Here is a 19,869-nt window from a genome sequence, read left to right on the forward strand (position 1 = left end):
AAGTCTAAAGAAAACCCAAATTAAAATTGGGATACAGCACATACCTTTGGAAAAAATCCACTACTGTTTCCATAGCTTTTCTGCATGTTGTGATTACTGTAAAACACAAAGTTTAAATACATCAAAAGCTATACAGAAAGATTACATATATCCAAGATCCAATATTATGAAATAGGCAAACTCTTCAGAAATTGTAACATTATCTTTTAACTCTGAGTTATTCTCCAAATTATTGTTTCAGATGCCCTGCCTGGTTTTATAGTCACTCAAGTGTCAGCAAGTGATGCAGACTCCAGGCCAGCACTTCAATTTGGTTTCATTTATGATAATAGTCCTAAAATGAACTTTGCCATCGATCAACACACTGGTGTCATCATAGTGGTGGAACCATTAGATTTTGAAGAAACTGCTGTGTATACGCTGCATATCATGGTTTCAGATTCTGTGCATCAAACAGAAGCAGAACTCACCATCCTTGTTTTGGACATCAATGACAACCCTCCAGTGTTTACTCAAGATTTTTATCAGGTGGGACACAGCAAATGGACAATCAGCATATGGTATCTTTCCATATAGGATGATAAATAGTAGGACTGCTTGTTCATATTTGTCTTAAAATGTTTGTGAGCACTGAGAAGAAAGGTGTCTGCAAACTATTATAGAGCAGAAACAGAGCAGAGCTCTTCTAGCTCTTCTCCAGCCCCTTCCTAAGAATTCTACTAAAAGGACTGAGGAAACTATTCAGTTTCAGTATTTGTGGTTTCTGTCTTCAGAAGGCAATTGGTGTGAATGCTAGCTGCATTCCATAAATGATGCATCCATCACTAGGAGTTCCTGGATAAAATCCAATCCAGTCTGGAGAGCAGGGTCCGGTGTTTCGAACTTCTTTCTTCTGAGAGAATGCTAAACAAGTTGGTACCTTTATACTGGCCCTGTTACTATGGCATGAATTTCTTCTTTTCCAGTTACACAGGTCCACAGAGGTGTAGTAAATGCCCCTGTGGTAGATGGTGCACATAAAGTTTGCTATGTGTAATGCTGCCTCAAAGCAATGGTACTCACCTAGGGAGAGAAGGATATGAGTTTTGACCTCCCCAACATCCCCTGAGACTCAGGAGAGTACAGAGCTCAGCTTTTGGACTCCTGGACAAGCATTTGAACTGCTGTACTGTTGTAGAAGTGAAGTTGTCCAACAGTGAAAACAAATCTCTTTTAGTGGCTATGGACAGCTGTGGGCCATAAAGAAAAGTGGAGATTAAAGAAAGTGGAGCATATGTGAAACAGAATCATTGAGCCATAGAATAGTTTGGGATGCATGGGGTCTACAAACATCATCTAGTCCAAGTGCCTGACCACTTGAGGGCTGACCAAAAACTGAAGCATGTTGTTAAGGCCAAATGCCTCTTAAACATGGACAGGCTTGGGGCATTGACCACCTCTTGGGGAAACCTGTTTCTGTGTTTGACCACCCTCTATGTAAAGAAATGTTTCTGAATGTCCAGTCTAAGCCTTAGTAAAATTGCCACAGGGAAAGTAAGTTGCCAGAGGTTTTGTTTCCTTAGGACTTGTTGGTGTGGGGTTGTGCAGCTTGGGCTAAGGCCCAGGAGAACCTGGAGCATGGATATTTCAGCCTGGGGAAGAGAAGGCTCAATCATACAAATCTGTGTAAATACTAGCATGGGCAAGTAAAGATGGGCAAACCTAAGTCTTTTCTGTTGTGTCCAGTGACAGGACAGGAGGCAGTGGGCACAAGAAATTCTGTTCAAACATCAGGAAACACGTTTTTTTCCCCTTCAAACTCTTACCAGTGACTAAGTATTGGCACAGGTTGTCAAGAGAGGTTGGGGAGTCTCTGTCTCTGGAGAAAACTCAGCAATATGCAGTTGTGGGCACCTTGTTTTAGGTGACCCCCTTCTGACCAAGGATTGCACCTTGGAGGTGCCAAACAGCCCCAGTCATTCTGCAATCCTGTGAACTGAGCTGTTTGACTTGGTGCTTTTTGTGTGTGGTAGATGTCCTCAGAGCCAAAAATTTGAGGCACCACAGAAGACTTGGATTTAATAATGCTCCATTTGTAAGTCTCAGACAGTTTTAGTAAAGAAACAAGTCTAAACATTTGGTTTAGTAAAGAATTTTCAGCCTCTAAGCATGTGCAGGCACAGTAGTTTAGTCACTTAGATAAGTCTGGGACAAACTGTAGGCACCTGTGAAACTTTTGGGTGCCTAAGTGGACAGAATTTGTGTAAATTTCCAACTTAAAATCATAAATGTACGTTCTAGAAAAAATGCACTAGTAATACTCAAGTGATTTTTAGACCTTAATTTTCCTCAACCCTTATACGTGTCTGATTTTGGAGAGTAGTTTAGGCAAGTACTTGCTTTGCAAGTGCTAGAAATTTTTTTTGTCGATTGGAGCAGACATTATAGGGAACATTATAAATAGATTCAAAACAGTGTAGCTTTATTTACTCTTTTAATGTGAACTGCTGAGCTTCTCTTTCCACAATCCTGATGTTTTGATGTGTTGCTTGGCAAGTAAGATACACTGCTTCTTTTTGGTTGATGATATGTATAATTGCCTATTCATCATCCTGTATTTTTACCCTTGTTCCTTCAAGTGTTTTCATATTTATGTTCATCATATATAGTTTAATATATGTATGTAGTTATTATATACATATAATCTCTTTGTTTAAATTATTTAAACCAGCACTTCAAATCATGACGGGATAGCTGCTGTGTCATAACTGTTCATTTGAAATTGGATTTATAAGGTGAAAGGAAATTTTGGTCACAAAAGTGCCGTATCTGGACTTGAAACAATGAAAATTCATAAAAAGGGAATGGACTTTCTTGGTTTCTTAGAAAAAAAAAAAAAAGGAGCATTTTAAGAAGTTAAATTTGAGGAATAATCCATTGGTGATTAAGTGCCCTAGTGCTGGAATTTTCAGGGTGCATATACTGGTTTTTTAAACCTTCAGTCATATACTCCAGACAGAGACTGCAGACTGTATTCCATGTATGGAAATGAAGGGGTTTTTAAAAGCAAGGGGAAAAGCCTTTAGTTGCAGTCCATAAGTGTATTCTTGAAAAAAAAGTGGTTCATTTATTCTCTGAAATTGCTGTCATAATGAACTAGATGGATTATACTACTGTTTAAAGCTTACTATGCATTTTGGACATATTGAAGGCATAGTTTTCAGTATCTAAACTCTTTCTGGTTTTGTCCCAGAAGAAAATGGGTAGGTAAAACTTCTTCCAAAGCTGGTAACTGTGTGGCTTTTACTAATAAGATCTAATAAAGACAAAATTTTTAATGTCTAAAATCTTTTATTAAACTCTGGTTTTGCTTTATATTCAGGTGGTCTTGCCAGAGTTCATTTCTATGGATGCCACTGTTCTGACACTCTCTGCCACAGATAGGGATTCTGAATGTAATGGAATGATTTCCTACAAGATCCTCTCTTCCTCTGAGGGATTTTCTGTTGATCACAAGAATGGTGAGTCTGCATGGTTTATTATTTCAGTTTTGAAGTATAAATCCAAGAGTCCTGTTCCTTTCTCACATGTTGCCAGTGATTACTTGAGTTTTGGAAATTAGTGGTGGCCAAAGTCCATTATGTTTTTGCTACATCTGCCATTCTCGCTGGGGAACTGTCGCATCAAAGACTGGAGTTCGCAGTTTGTCCCCTAACCGTGCATATTTTTTCTGGTCTAAATGCAGTATGTGTATATGGTACTGCATCACTGAGAGGAAGTCTTGCCTTCACAGCATTAGCTATGATTTCTTAGAATCATGGATAGTTTGGATGTGATCTTTAATGGTAATTTAGTCCAATCCCCCTGCAATGAGCAGAGACATCTTCAAACAGGTCAGGTTGCTCAGTGTCCTGTCCAACCTGACCTTGAATGTTTCTGGGCATGGGGCATCCACCACCTTTCTGGGCAATGTGTTCCAGTGTTTTCACCACCCTCATCAAAAAAAATTGTTCCTCGTACCTGATCTGAATTTACCTTCTTTTGGTTAAAAAACATTATGCCTTGTCCTATCACAAAGGACCTTACTAAAATATCTGTCCCCATCCTTATAAACCCCCTTTAGGGCAAAACTAAGATCTCCCTGGAGCCTTTTCTGGGCTGAACTATCTCAGCCTTTTCTCATAGGAGAGGAGCTCCAGTCCTCTGATCATTTTTATGGCTCTCCTCTGGACTCGTTTCAACAAGTCCATGTGGTTTTTTTGCTGAGAACTTCAGAGCTGGATGCAGCACTCCAGGTGGGCTCCAAAAAGAGCAGAGAGAGAGAATCATGTCCCTCTCCCTGCTGCCTATGCTGCTTTTGGCTGTCTGGGCTGTTAGTGCACATTGAGGGGTCATGTCCAGTTGTTCATCTACTGGTAGCCCCAAGTCCTTCTCCACAGTGCTGCTCTCGATCCCTTCTTCCCCCACCATCTATTGAAATCAAAATGTACAGGACCTTGCACTCATCTTTGTTAGGCTTCATGAGGTTCCCATGGACGCACTTCTTGAGCTTGTCCAGGTCCACCTGGATGGCATCCCATCCCTCAGGCATATCAGCTGCAGCACTCAGCTTGGTGTCATCTGCAAACTTGCTGGGGATGCACTCTATCCCACTGTCTATGTCACTGGGGAAGGCATTAAACAGTACTGGTCCCAGCATAGATGCCTGGGGGATGCTGCTTGTTACTGATGTCCATCTAGGCATTGACTCACTACTCTCCAGATGCAAGAGGGTTATTTTGTTATGTACAGCCATTATAGCTGGGTCATTTTCAAATATGACTGTTTGGAATCAGCTTTTGGAATCACATTTACTTGCCTGTGAAGTGTGGTCTTTTGTTAATTCTGTTTTATTTTCAGGTTCATTGTTTGCCACAGAACCAGTTATGCAGCTGAAAAATATTTCCATTATTCATCTCCTGGTAGAGGCCACAGATGGTGGCAGTCCCCCTCTGAGTGCAGTTACCTCCGTAGAAGTGCACATAGAAGATTTCAATAACTGTGCCCCTCACTTTACAAAGGTTCTGTACAATCTCAGTGTGAGTGAGGATGCCTCAGTTGGAGAAAGTGTCCTGCTGTTCTCAGCCATCGACTGTGATTGGAAGCGTGAAAACATGTTTGTTGAATACTCTGTTATTGGTGCCAATGCTGAGAATTTATTCTCCGTGGAAACAAGTGTCATGGGGTCGGAAGCATCCTACAGACTTGTTGGTAGTCTTGTTTTGAGCAGTGCTCTTGATAGGGAGACTGCTGCTTCTCACCAGTTGGTTCTCCTTGCCTCTGACTGTGGAACACCCTCCTTGAATTCAACTGCCACAGTGCTAATTACAGTGCTGGATGTTAATGATAATCCTCCAGTATTTAGCAGCCCTGAGTATCATGTTCATGTCAAAGAAAGCATCCCCATAGGCAGTCACATCACTGAAGTTTCAGCAAAAGACTGTGATGCAGGTGCCAATGCAGAGATCACTTATACCATCATCTCTGGAAATGACAGAGGGTATTTTTGCTTGGATGGTAGAACAGGATCTGTCAATTTAATGAAAACGCTGGATTATGAGGATACCACGAAATTCACTTTGGTTATCCAAGCCACGGATGGAGGAACTGATGTGAAAAATATGGCTTTTGCTGTTGTTCTTGTTAGTGTCCTAGATGACAATGATTATGCCCCACTTTTTTTGTTTCCCAGTCTGAGCTGCAGTGTTAGTGAAAATCTGCCTACCTTTTCTTTCGTGTGTGCTGTTTGTGCATTAGATTTTGATAAAGGCTCCTATGGGCACCTTACCTACTCCATTCAGTCTTCATGTCTGGTTAATCATGAAGCTGCTAGAGACCATGACATGTTCTTCATTGATCCTTTAACAGGAGATATTCATACAAAGCAAATGTTTGATTATGAAAGTCAAAACAGGTACTGTCTCATAATCCAAGCAAAAGACAAAGGTGATTCACTGGCTACCACTACAGTTCAGGTGGATATTGAGGGGAAAGATGAATTTGACCCAGTGTTTACACAAGAACATTATTTCTTTAATCTCCCTGAGAAGAATGAAGCAGGCCAGTTGATTGGAAGAGTGACAGCATCAGACAGTGATGGTGGACTGGACGGAGTTGTTAATTACTCCCTTCTAAAACCTTCTCCATTCTGTTCTGTGGATCAAACCAGTGGCAATATTTATTTGACTCAGACTGTTCACAGAAGGAAAAATGGTATCAATAGGAATGAGGATACTCTGAAATTCTTGGTAAGAGCTCATAGCCCCAAAATTGTGTCAAGGTTCACAGTATGCACTGTTTTTGTAAATGTTTCCAGTTCTCCGGAGAGTGATCCTGCAGTGTCAGCACACAGCCTGACAGTGAGTGTTTCCATCTCACTGATGGTGTTCCTGCTGCTTGCCATCAGTCTCATCACACTTACTCTGAGACTTAAGCAGAAAGATCTCATAAATGCTTGTGTGAAAAAAAACCCAGTATCCTCTTCAGCTGCTGATGTGAATTCAATAAGAGAAGATGAGGACTGCCAGAAAATCCAAAGTACTGAGAGCAGCATGCTTCCCATGGGTGCTATAGCAAAGTGGCTGAGCTTAGCAGGACTCAAAGAGGGGAAGGATGATGATGTCTCCTGCAGGCATTCAGACTCCAGTGGCCATGGTTCTGCTGAAGGAGAGACTGCAGAGGATGAGGAAATCAAAGAGATCTATGAGTATCCTTGCAGAAAAAGTATTGACTCAGCACTGAGTGAGCATGGCTCGCAGATGCCAGATTCAGGGATCCCAAGAGAGTCTGATCAGTTCTCCTGTCAGTCTGGAGAAACAGATGTCACAGCTACCATACAAAGCATGGAGAATGTGGAGACCATTAAAGGAGAAAGCAGAGAAGAAGCCTGTGACACAGCCTATGTGCATAAAATTTTGTCTCAAACACTTACAAAAATTGGAATAAAAGAGGAAGGCAGAATGACAGACCTCACAAGAGACTATGTCCTGATATCAGATAGTAAAGACTCTGGGCATGATTTGCCTGCAACTGTTGGCATCTCTGATGAGGATCTGAGAGGTGGTTATAACTGGGATTATGTGCTCAGCTGTGAACCCAGATTTCTACCTCTTGCCTCAGTGTTTAATGATATTGCAGAACTGAAAGATGAAAATGTTCACATTCACAGCTTCTCTAAGGAGAGGAAATCTCTTGTTTTCCCTCCTCCCTTGATAACGTCAATAGCGCAGCCTGGCATAAGGACAGTGCCACCAAGAATGCCAAATATAACATCAGGGCAAGCTTTTCATAAATACCCTTATCCTCCCATTATCCATAATCATGGATACCCTCCACCAACAATGACCCCCAGATTTTCTCCTACTCTGTCTTTACTTACCATGCAGACACCTTCTGCTTCTCCAGTAATATCTGATGGGAAAATGATAGGAACATGTCTTATTGATCCAAGCTATGAACTTACAACAGAAGAAGAAATTCAGATTTAGGTTATTAACTGACAGTATTTTATGGTAAAAAATCTGGCTTAAAGTGTATTTTGTTACTTTTTAACAGCAAAATATGCCTCACAGAGCTTTATCACCAGTATTCTTTTTGTTTCCATGAGCCTAAAAAAATTAAAATATAAAATAGTCAGAAATTTGGTAACTATACTTCTTCTTCTTCCAAGAATACAGTGAGAGCATGAGGCTTCTCTTTCAGCTCACAACTGTGGTTTCCTATGTAAAACACACAGCCAAGTGCCTGATAGCCAGTTTGACCAATTTTACCATTTTTCTTACAAAATGCATTAATAACAAATAAATGGAAGTAATTCTTTATTGTGGAAAACATTCGTTATCATACTGGTGGGTTCTGACTGCTTCTGTAGTGGTATTAGAAGAGGGTACTGGAGGGATGTGTAACTGCAGCAGGTTTGGGGGTGGGCAAAGACTAAAACAAGGATTCCTTCTGAGCTCTTTCTCTAGTGTTCACCCAGGTTTCCCACATCTCAGCCTCTGGGTCCCAACGATCTGTTTGGCCTGGTGTGGTTTCATCATCTGCAATGGCTCCCCAGTGGGTTTTCTTAGCTATCTTTGTGCTGTGTAACCTTCTCGGCAGGTTCTGCACACCTTTTGTTTATCTCCTGGTTCAAGCCAGCAGGTCACAATAATCTGAATAATTGATCACCTTTGGAAAACAGAATAACCAGTGGTAAGATAAAAACAACCATCTTCTCTATTACTAGATCTGAAATAGATATCTATTGTCTTTCTGTCATATTACAAAGGTTTCCCTGGTGCTCAGGCAGCTGTAAGAACAGACAGTGTTACAGTTCTGAAGGTAGTGTATGCCTCCTCCCTGGTCCTTGGTTCTGTGATGGACCAAAGATCTCCGCAAGACCAGATAATCTGGCCTTGTTTGTTGTATGTATCATACACAGGGCATTTTGTGTACGTATGTATATCCAGACACATACACATACTGTATATGCTTGTATATTGTATATTGATCAATAAAATACACAGAAAATATATCTAGAATAACTCTGTTTTTTCTTCACCGTATGTTTAAAAGTCTTTTGCATCACATGTATTAAAATTGGGCTATAAGGAAGTGTCTAATTGGTACCTGTGAATCTCCTGCGAGTTGGGTGTGTACAGAGGTTTATATTGTATAGGTCATAACAGGTGGAGGGAAAGCACGCAGTGTGGTTAGGCTGGGTGATTTTGTGGGATCAGTAGCACGTGTGCTGTGGCTGCTTTTCCTGCATGCTTGTCAACAATTGCAGCCTGTGGGCTCATAACCAGTCTTTATTAAGATGCTGTTTCTGAGGCTACACTGACACTGTATACCCTGCACATGCAACAGGATCCATGATGCTATGCGAGAGTGCTTCTTTTAAAGCTGGCATTTGTTCTTTGTACTGCCATGGTGTCGGAAATGAGACATAGCTTTGGAATTCATTGGGAAAGACAAATTTAACTGTGAAAGAAAATGGGATAGTAAGTCAGGCAAAAAACTCTGCTGGGAGAAGGCAGTAAAAAAAAAAAAGGAGTCATTCCCAGTTCACATCTGAACACACAGATTCAGCTTAAAGATGTTATTTCAGAATTAATGTTATTCTCTCTCTGTTGGCATTGTGTTATATACAGCCTAAATGGCTTTAACTTATATGTCTGAAGTTATAAAGTAATTTCTAATACAGGGAAGGGTGTTCTTTGTGTTCACTTCTGTGCAGTTATAGTATCAGAAGGCACACAGAACTACCTTTTCTGTGAAGTCAGCAACTTTGCTAATTTGATTTTAGTTTCAGATGGTCATGGACAAGTGGCAGCTATTGCTCTGGTGAGCAATGAGCACATGCCATCCTTAGAGGGGTCACCTTACCAACATAGGATCAGTGGAAGAATGAATGCTTTGCACAGCAAAACTGTTTCATCCTTCACATTGATGGATATGAAGCAGGTAACAACAAGGCCTTCATTTCGTGTATAGAGTCTAGGCTAATGGATGAGTAGTTTTTTCTTTGCTAATATGGCTCTTGCAAATGTTCTAGCACTATTAGCATTAAAAATCATTAAAAGGCATCAGTAATCATATTTAGGACAATATTTGGGCCTCACCTTGCTAATGGGTGCCCACCTCCTAGTGTTCTTGAAAACCAAGAAAACTGTTTCTGTTTGTGCATTTTTAGCTCCTTCAAATTCAGCTTGTTTTCAATATCTTTTAAAGAAGATTAGATATGATTTGCGTCCTATTTATCAAGCACATGATATAACCAATGCATACTTCGTGCTCCTATTAAGTGTTACAGCAATCTTTTCGTCGTCTCTTACGTATTTATTGATTTTTTTAATCAAATGGGAGACAACACTTAGCTGATATATTGTTGTCATATATAGTCAAGCTCAAAAACTTGAAACAAGTGTCTGCAATAAATCATGCAGAGTTCTTTTAACCTTACTGTTTCCCCCCTAAGAAAACAGTATAACTTCTATAATTTACCATGACTTTAATATTAGCTTGCCTTGAAGAGGCTCTGTTACTTTGCAATTCTGCACACAAGTTTTAGCACTTTGGAGAAGGTACAGAACTTGTTAGTGGAAAATCATATTAAGCTCAAAAAGCATAAGCTATAAAATAAAAGACAGTTGTCTCTTCTGGAATTTTGGCTGCCTGCCTTCTGGATTTGCTTGTTGGCAGCCTTGAAAACACTGGTGTAAATCACTACCAAATGGATATAAAAATTCCATATACCGGTAGTAATTGTTATATTGATGTTCAAGCAGTTTTCTGTGCAAAGGGGAAAAAACCCCTTCATATTTTCAGGGAACCCATTATTTACAGATTGTGACATTGCATACCTGTTTTCTAAAATGATACTAAAAAAACATGAGTTAACTACACAAATCCCTATTTAGTTTGTATTTTATCATCAGCTGAAGACAAATATTATTCTGAAAGCAGTTTTAGGTAAAAATAGTTGTGATAAAAATGAACCCTTGTTGCTAAGTCTATTGCACTGACAATTCCTAGTATTGTTTACATTTGGTAGCCATCCATCCTTTGTGCTGTATGTCACTTGCTTTCTATAACTGACACATAGCTTCCTGAAAACTTTATTTAACTGTTCTCTTTGGGACATGTATAAACTGCAAACATGCTGCCCTGACCAAAAAAAAAAAAAAAAAAAAAAAAAAAGAGTCACTAGGATATCAGCTAGTACCAGACTGACAATTTTGCCCATATGGCTCTGTACTTCTCCAGCTCAAAGACCAGTTGGCAATCCAATTGGCCACCAAAGGCCATGTGTGAAGCCATTGGGATTAGACCTCCTCCCAGTGGTGATGCCTACAATGCTCCTTGAAAACCAGCCCTCTGGGGGTGAAGAACAAGAGGAATTGAATCCTTGCAGGAAGGGATTTGCACTGGTTGGCTGCAAATGGAAGGGGATGTTCCCTAAAACCCTGTAAAAGCACTAATTGGAATAGGAGGCAGTTGTGACTTTGTAATTGAATATACTGTGGTGGGAGGTTTATATTTAGGATTTGGCCTGCTTGGCAAGTGAAATCACTTTGCACCTTCTTGCTCTTAATATCTGTCACAACAGAACCAACTCACCATGGCAATATGCAGCTTAGTTGCCTGTAGATGATCTGGTTGCAATAACTAAAGTGTTGCAGAATCAAATTGAGCATAGTTTTGGGTGCCTCATAGTTGCTAGTTCTGTTAGCTGTTTGCTAGCACATATGGAAAGCCTAATGTATATTCAGTCTGTGCATGGATTTGTGTGTTCAGAACTCATTCAAAAAGCTGCAGTCTGACATCAAAATCCTCTTGGTGGCTTTGAAAATTCCTCTATAAATACATACAACATTTAAAAAACATTGGAAAAAAGTGTGGATGCCTAAGCAATAGAAAAGGGGCCTTATAGGAGGGAAAAAATGAAAACTTTCTGGTTTAGACTTAGACTTCACATTGCTGCTAGGGATATTCCTCATAAAACATCAGATGCTTTTCTTCTAAAATGTGTAAAAAGTAATACAAGAGCATGGATAAGGAATACTGAGAGGCAGCAGGGTAGGCTAGAATTGCAAAATGATTCTGGTTTTTGACATGTATGAGTTACCTGAGCAATGAAGAAAGTACCAAATCTTTTAGCTGATCATAGTCACAAAAATCACAATTGCCGCCTTGTTACTGTATAAATGTTTGACTGACCCTAATAAATCCTGTACTGGATGAAGCATTAGGAGCTAAACCTTATGCCTGAAAATGCATATGTCATGGTAAAGGACTGAAGGAATCTATCATGGTTTCCAAAACTTCAAATGAAAATTTAATTACAATTAGAAAACAGATTTCTTGACTATCATGTTTTAAAAAAGGTATTTCTGCCCTGCAGACTATACTGAAAACTTTAAGTCACATTTGTGTAACCTTATGCTCTTGAAAATAGTCTTATGTTTGACACTTTTTTTGAAAGCTAGTATTTACATAATACTGGTCACCTTCCCTAAAACTGCATGTTAATTGACTATGAAAAGCTCTCAGAAAACTCAGAAAATGGAAGTTAAGCTGTTGATTGTGAGAGCTGTTTGGCTGCCAGTAGCTGTTGTGTAGAAGTGACGTTGCAGAGTGGCTGGGGCTAGATGGTGCCTGTTCCCTAGCTCAACCTGGGGGAATACCTGGCTGTTGCCTGTATCCACCTCCACCATTTTGTTGGAAACTTTCAAATGGGAAACTCGAGAGTTTCTAAATTGGTATTACTGGTGCCATAAGCAAAAGAAATGAGTCACAAGTCAAACTTGTTTGCGTTGACCGCTGAAAGTTCTATCTCAAACCCCATCTTTCTGGGTGCAGACTACTTTCCAGCACCTTGCTTTTAACAAACTGTGGGGTTTATTTAATTTAAAAGGTTTTTTTTAAATACTGGGTTCTGATCCACCATCCCAAAACTTCTTCCACTGATTTCAGGAGGACTGGAATAAAAAATGCACCTGGAAGAAATGGGCAACATATGTGTTGCTGATGCTCCCGCAAGAGTCAGTGGCAGTGGAGAGCTGGGTCTCCAGTACACAGGGCTGTAAACCAGCAGGAGGGAGCATTAAGAGGAGAGAAATCAAGAGCCTTGAAAAGAGTAGAACCAGCATGGGGCAGGGGGCTGGGATTTGGAGTGGAGGTTCCTCTGTGCTTCCAGGTGATTGATGCAAACCTTGCCTTATACGCTTATTTTGGAGTGACTTTTAGAGAAGTCTGGGAAGGTTTGTAAGGGAAAGGTCACTTACTGTTTCCTTATTCTTCTTTTATGTGAACTACCATTGGCTTCCTGATTTGCTACTGCTTTTACTGAATGCACAGAATAATTACACCTTCAGACAAGGATTTCTCTACTTGTCTTCTCTACTTTTCTACCTGAGGTGAAGTGCAGGGTAGAATTAGTCTTCAGGATTATCCTAGTAACTGTTAAGGTAACCAGGAAGGATTTGGGAATTGTTGAGTGGTTGTTGGGGTTTGGGGGTTTATTTACGTTTTGGGAGATTTTGTGGCGTTGGTTTTTGATTGGGTTATTTTGAGAGATGCATAGGGGTTTTTTCAGTTTTAGGCTGAAATCCACCATCATATAGCTTTTGAACTTTGAAATGTGTCTTCTGTCACACTAATGGAGCATCTTGTGCCATTGGCTGATCACCTATTAACTGGGTAGAGATTGGTAAATTTTAGCAGCCTGCTCTTTTCTCTGGCAATAGAAATGCATTAAACTATTTAATTTTGTTGCTGGATGTCATAAACTCTAGGCTTGATCACTGATATGTTTGTACTCCCTACTTCAATTTTTTTCCATATGTAGCTAAAATGCTTCACTGTTCACCATTTTCACCCTTCACATAGCTCTTTTAACTTAGTTTTAATAACTGAAAATTGGTCATTCTGATCCCTAAGCACTTAAGGTGTGGAGCCAAGTTATGAATATTTCCTGTTAGAAGAATTATAATTAGAGATACATGGGGGTTTAGTACCACAAGCCTCCTCTTACCGATAGTTTTTGTGTGGGGTTTAATGAGGTCTTCTGTGATTTACAGAGTTAAGTAGTGAAGTTTCTAGCACAAAGACAAAAAGCAACAAGGAAATTTGATTACTGCAACTAGTGCAAAGGTGAGATGATGAAGCAAGGAGGACATCTTGGTAACTGAATTTTAAAACATGACAGTGAGTAAAAGGCCCATACACGTGTTTGAGACCTTGACTCCTTAGGAAGATCTTGTGTCAATCAATACTGGAAGATTGGGCAGTGCAGGCCTGCTAGTTCTTTGTTACAGTTCTTTTGTTTTGTAGCAATGATAATTCTCACATGTATAAACAAAAATGCCTGATACTGTATCTCACGGCAGAATTAATGATGCCTTATGGCATTACTGTGGACTGAAATAACACCATCAAACTTGCCACTCACTGAGTTTCTTAGTTCATAAAAAATCTGCCTAAAATAAATAATAAAAAGACAGATTTTGGGGTATTCTTCCTAAGAGAGAAATTAATTATGAATCTGAGCAAAATCTTCCAAGTGCCTGCTGATTACATTCTTTTGAAATGTATATATATTTGTTTACTGGGGTGACTCTCCTAAGCAGAGATGTTGTGAGTCTCAGCAATAGAGAGATAAAGGTTTATGATAGAGAAGATTGGATAAACTGGAGTTGAAAGGAAGAGCAAAGATACACAACAGACAAAAAGTAGATCTCTGTTAGTGAGGACTCGCTGTTAAAAAGAACTGACTATTTGACAGCTCAGCTGTTTCAGAAAATAATGTTGTGCTGTCTTGCCAGGGACAGAATTACTTGTTAAAGACCTGACAAAGAACTAATCTCTGAGGAAGAAAAAAAAAGCTTCTTTGCTCATCTGCAGTCTCCTGATAAAAGAAACTGTCTACAGGAGTCTGTCAAGGATAGTGATGAAAAGCTGGGGCTTCAGGACCTTGCAGCCTAGATGACTGTCCTGGTTCCAGCCAGGACAAGGTTAACTTTGTCAGTAGCCAGGTGGGGCCACGGCCTCTCTTCTGGGGGAACAGAGGTCCCTTCCATTGGAGGGGAGCAATCCATTATTGTCTATTGTTGGGTGGTATTCCATGTGAATCATTTCTTTTCTTATACCCTCTGTCGTTAGTATTGTTACTGTTGCTGTTGATTTTCTTGCCTTGTTGCTCTTTCAGTAAATTTTTCTTATCTCAACCTGTGATTTTTGCTTTTAGTTCCTCCAATTCTCCTCTCCATCCCAACACAGGAGTGAGGGTGGAGAGGGGGAGCGAGCAGCAGTGTGGGAGCACTAAACTGGAGAACACCATTCCTAAACCATGACAATGACCTTCAGCAGAGTTCTGCTGGCCAGCCAAGAAGAGGGAAAGAATAGGGGAAGACAGTGTGGGGAAGGTCAGGGAGGACACATATGGTTTCTCAAGCCTGGTTGGGTTACATGGAAGAGAAAAATCAGGTGAGGAGGTGAGATGAGTTCCAATTGTAATTCTTCCAATTCAAAAAAATGTGCACTGTCCAGGTAGAGTGGGTTTTGGTTGGTTACAAAGCCTGCTGTAGCCTCTAAGTTTGGCTTAGGTGCAGGTATGTATATATGTACAATTAGGATTTTCTATAACTGTACTGCTGGGGTGTTTTCTGTAATAGTATATATATGGCTGGTAAATAGATACTGCTAATTATATAGAGCTAGCACACTTATTCACATTGTTATTGACAACGGTGACCTATATTTATTTTTATTTTCATAAAAAATTAGCATGCTACAGAAGACTTTACTGGGGAATACAAGCTTGTATCTGTAACCAGAAGTTACTTTTGTTAAAATGAAAAATAAAAAGCCTGTTCCAAAGAAAGGAAGAAATAGGTCTGTAACTAAGAATTATGTCTACACAACATTATCTATCCAGCAAAGAGAACCAATTTACTTCTGAACAGGCTGATCTGAATATCTGAAGCTGTACTGCTACATTCTTTGCTCCAGCTAACAGACTCAAATTCACTAGCTCAAGTGGAACATCACACTGACATAGCTATGCTACCCAAAAAGGCTTTGATCGTATTCCCTACTGTGTTGTTTAAGCTAAATTCTAGGATTACTGACTTCAAAGAACAAACTTTCATAAATATAGAGGTGAAAGCGTTGGGACACAGCAGTCTGAATGCTGGAGAGTTTTAGAATTGTATCAAGCCAAAGATGTGAACATTAACTGGAACTGTCTGGATAGCAAAGATTATTCAGGGCAAAAAACCCCACGGGGTATGGACTGTCCTGTAAGAAGTGCTTATGTTTAAAAGGGGGAAAAGGATTGCAAACAGTCAGTAAATAGACTTAAGAATATTACTGCAAACTGCCAAAGACCTTTTGCTCATAAGAAGAAAGAAAAGAAGTAGGAACCCTGAAAATTGAGGAAGAAGTTAAAAATAATCTCTTCTAGCTAAAGTGAAAGCATTTTTAACCTTAATTTGCAGAAAAGCTACTGATAATGATGATCATGGGATTAATGACAGGACAAAGGTAATAGTAATGGCAGAGAAGGAAAAGAGACCATGCCTAAGGTGAAGACAATGTGCTCAAATAGAGGGGAAATAATAGTCCTTGTCCTAAGGCTGAAAAGGAGTATGTGGATGTGCAGTTAGCTTGCCGAAACAGCATGGTATGGTATGGCATGAAATTGTGTGGCTTTTAACCAAAGAAAGGATAAAACTATGCCACTGGGAAGTCATGATGGAGTCCCCCTAGCACAGAAGGGGAAAATTAAAGGATTCACCTAGCCCTCCAACAGTTACCTCCACTGAAATGAAATCAGCTTTGGAGAAAAATCACGACACACAGATGCAATAGTATTGTGCATGAATTTCAGGGTAGGTCACGTGCCCAAACACTGCACTCTTTGAGAAGATAAATCAATGCATAAATTCATTGGAATTCATGTATTTGAGTGAAAGGCATTTGACACGGTGCCAAGTGAGAGTTAATTCTAGAACTGCAACACGATACATTTATTGCAGAGTATATTGGCAGGGAAAAATAGAGTTGGAGCGAGGTCGCTGGTAGAGACAGATAGATTTTTCTGGACTGCTTAATATTTTCCAGTAAAGCCAGTGACAGAAACAAGCCTGATTGAAACAGAACTTGGTCAGTTTAAAAAAGGGAATTTGGATTAATTTCATATGTGAGTTGGCCAAACTTCATCCACCAACTATTGGATCATACAATATCTTTTTCTGCTTTAGGTTAAGGAGCACCTGATATGATTACTCATTGTAACTGTATCTAATATAATCTCTTCAGCCTTTTCTACTGTCACACCAATACATCATTTTTTCTAGTCCTTGAGAAATTTTTGTGGCTGTCATCAGAACCTACATTTTCAACACCTTGAAATACATTTAATTCAGTTGTTATTCCAGTATTCTTAAATACCAAAAATAATTGCCGCTTAACATCTGTAGACCTGAGGTATTTGCAGCCAATTTTTATTTGATTGTTGTCTGCAAAGTACCCCAGCTTCTGACTGAGCCATATTCATCCTGTTATGTGTTCTCCGACCTTCATAACATCCCATTCCTTCCCTTACTAATGGACTGGACAATGCTTATTATCCGTGAATACTGCTGGCCGTTCTTCATGTTCCTTCAGAAGAGCAAACCAGAAAGAAATATTGAACACTATTGAATTAACAGTGCTTCACGCACACTTATATTTGAAGAAAGAATTTACCTTTATTTGTGCAGAGAAAGAAAATACTATCGTTTGTAAAGGTTGCATAAAACATGAATGCAAGTACAGAAGAGAATGTGCGTATTGGCATGGGCTTCAGAACTCTTCAGGGTACCATATTTCACAGAGCTCTGTTTAATCCATTAGGCTATCTAGAGCTGCCATTTCTTGATGGGAGTTTGGGACCAACTGAGTTTTTTCAAAATTTGCCCAGGGACTCAAATATTTAAAAATATTTTGTTTGAATTCTCATCAAGGAATTTTGAAATGTAATGGAAATGTTCACATTTAATAAATAATGCACGAAAATTCAAAGGCAGGCACATTTTACTTAAGCTTCCAGATTCACAAATCTACTTTTTTTTCTTCTTTTTCTGTTTCCTTGCCTCTCTTTCTCCCCATCCCCCCAGTATCTCTTCCTGCCAAAAATTATTTTGGGAATTGAACTCAAACCGGACAGCTGTAGTGAGATTGCTGAAAGCATATTTTGCTATTAAATGTTGCATTACTGAATCATCTCACTCCATTTTAGAGATGTGAAAGTACAGAAGATATGTGTTTGGGATAGGTATAAAAATTGTAACATTTTTGGAATGTGGTCTGAGAAAGTTTTGCAGTGTGCATTTGGAAAGATTCAGTATTTCTGAGTGAAGATGCTGTGAATGAGTTATATAGGTCATCTCCAAGAAGCCACACATTTCACACCACAGCATGCTCTGTAGATGCCTGGTATTTTACAGCAGCTTATTCATAAAATAGTTCAGTAAGTTTTAAAGTTTTATTGTTTCTATTTCTGTCTCTGCCTGTAAAGCCAAGCTCTATTAATACTACAATTCCAGCTATAAAGAATTCTGTGAGAGTAAGGGAACTTGTAAATAATGCATTTAGAAGCCTCTAGAAAGGATCTTCGAACTTTTGGCACTTGCTAAAGCAGAATATCTCATGATCAGTGACAGATGGATCTTTTTAAACCATAGACAGATAGGAAGAGCTTCCTGTTTTCTTTAATTAAACTAAGTATTTTGTTTTGAGCCTAGGCAGGTCATTAGGCTTATCAGTAGGTTTTATTCTGAGCAGGCTAGTTCAATGGGTGAGATTCATAGGGTTTGTTTGGGGGGAGAGGAGTTAACTTGGAGAAAGCATCATGCTGCTCACAGGACTGGTGTCTGGGTCCTCTGTGCATACAAAACTACCGCAGCTGAATCCCAAGTTCCTATCCGCTGATACTCTACAAAGCATCATCTGTAGCTCAAAGGCTGAATTAATCACTGGGTTTTATGTATTACAGCCTATAATTGTATAATTTTATGTGGAAATCTTGGAGGAAATGCCCCAAATTCAACAGTAGTACCTCCTCCCCAGGAGCCTTCCCAGCAGGCTTTGTTGTTTTAAATGGATTGCTGGTGGTTTAATTAGTTATTTTTCCCTATGGATGCTCCTCCTGGTCAGAGTGCTCAATTCAAATGCAATACAATGTCCTTTCCCGAATGGACTTCAAGCCAGGAGCCTGTTCATGTCAGGGGACACAGGAGACAGAAGTCCAACTGCTTTTCTTCCCTCTAATGTTTCCTCTTCTTGACATTAGCCACAATGTCAATGTTTTCCCTCTTTTCAGTACCTGCAAGTATAAGACTGTAACTTAGCCGTTTGGGAATGATGCATTTGAATCCAATTCTTCCCCAGGGCATCAGTAGGAATTCTCGCCCAGGACAGATCTCTTAGATATGTGGAAGAGTGGTCACATATGAAAAATTACATCATTTTATGCTTGCTTTTGCATTAAATCTAACACTTTATGACTTCCACAAAACTCACTACTCAGAAACAGAATTTAAGAGTCAGAGACAACTTTAATGAATAGTCTGTAAAGGATTTAGAGACCCAATAAGATAAGAGATGGTCTTTCTGTCAGAGCAGAAATTGCCAGTGGTTGAAAGGTCTTTGGAAACATGTGCTTAAATCCTGTGCAGCTTCATGTTTAGATCTAGAAGATGCAGCTCAATGTAGCTTGAAGAATTTCAAGAATTCCTGGCTGGCTTTCACCAAAGGAAAAGCTAATCTTTGACTTCTTTTGCCTTCTTCTCCTTCCTTTATTGTAGACATTTTGAATGCTTTTACTTTTTTCACCTTGTGAAGTTTTGAAGCATTTCAAATTCTTTTCTCTGTTGCGTTCCTATGAACGTTAAACAGTTCCTTTCATTTGGACAAGGTATAGGCAGAACAGAATACAGTTCAATACAATATTCAAGAAAGAACTTTGTTTTACAGTGGCTAGTGAAGAACAAACCTGTTGATCTTAAAGGGGAAACCTGGAAACTGGACAAACAGATCAAAAAGGAAGTGAACTGAACACTCTCCCAAATTCTGTGGTTGTTAGATGGCTTGGCACAAGTATCAGGTTTCTTTTTTTGGTAAATTCCCTGAATTGCAGCTCAAGAGTTTTAAACCAGGTCCTGCAATTTCTGTCTTTGGAATGTGCTTTGTTCTCTGGTGGGTTCCTGAGGTGATGCACCCACTGCTAGGATGGACGTTAAAGTTGTCATCCGGTCTTTGTGGGATCAAAGGCAACCCATCAAAATGAAACTCTTGAGGATATGCTTCTTGTTCTGCATCTTG

The 19,869-nt window shown here is 39.6% G+C and overlaps 1 protein-coding gene across 1 annotated transcript in view; it reads left to right on the forward strand.

Annotated features, from left to right (window-relative positions):
• DCHS2 (dachsous cadherin-related 2) overlaps positions 1 to 8,520 on the forward strand; it is a 79,966-nt gene extending 71,446 nt beyond the window's left edge. The window contains exons 20-22 of the mRNA XM_066185083.1: positions 242 to 528; positions 3,362 to 3,500; positions 4,879 to 8,520. Coding sequence (XP_066041180.1) covers positions 242 to 528; positions 3,362 to 3,500; positions 4,879 to 7,505 — 3,053 coding nt within the window. The 3' untranslated portion in view covers positions 7,506 to 8,520. The remainder of the gene's footprint in view (positions 1 to 241; positions 529 to 3,361; positions 3,501 to 4,878) is intronic.
• The last annotated feature ends 11,349 nt before the right edge of the window (positions 8,521 to 19,869 follow it).

Source organism: Chamaea fasciata, unplaced genomic scaffold, assembly GCF_029207755.1.
Source record: "Chamaea fasciata isolate MVZ Bird 193981 ecotype frontalis unplaced genomic scaffold, bChaFas1.0.hap1 SCAF_6, whole genome shotgun sequence".
Taxonomy (NCBI): Eukaryota; Metazoa; Chordata; class Aves; order Passeriformes; family Sylviidae; genus Chamaea; species Chamaea fasciata.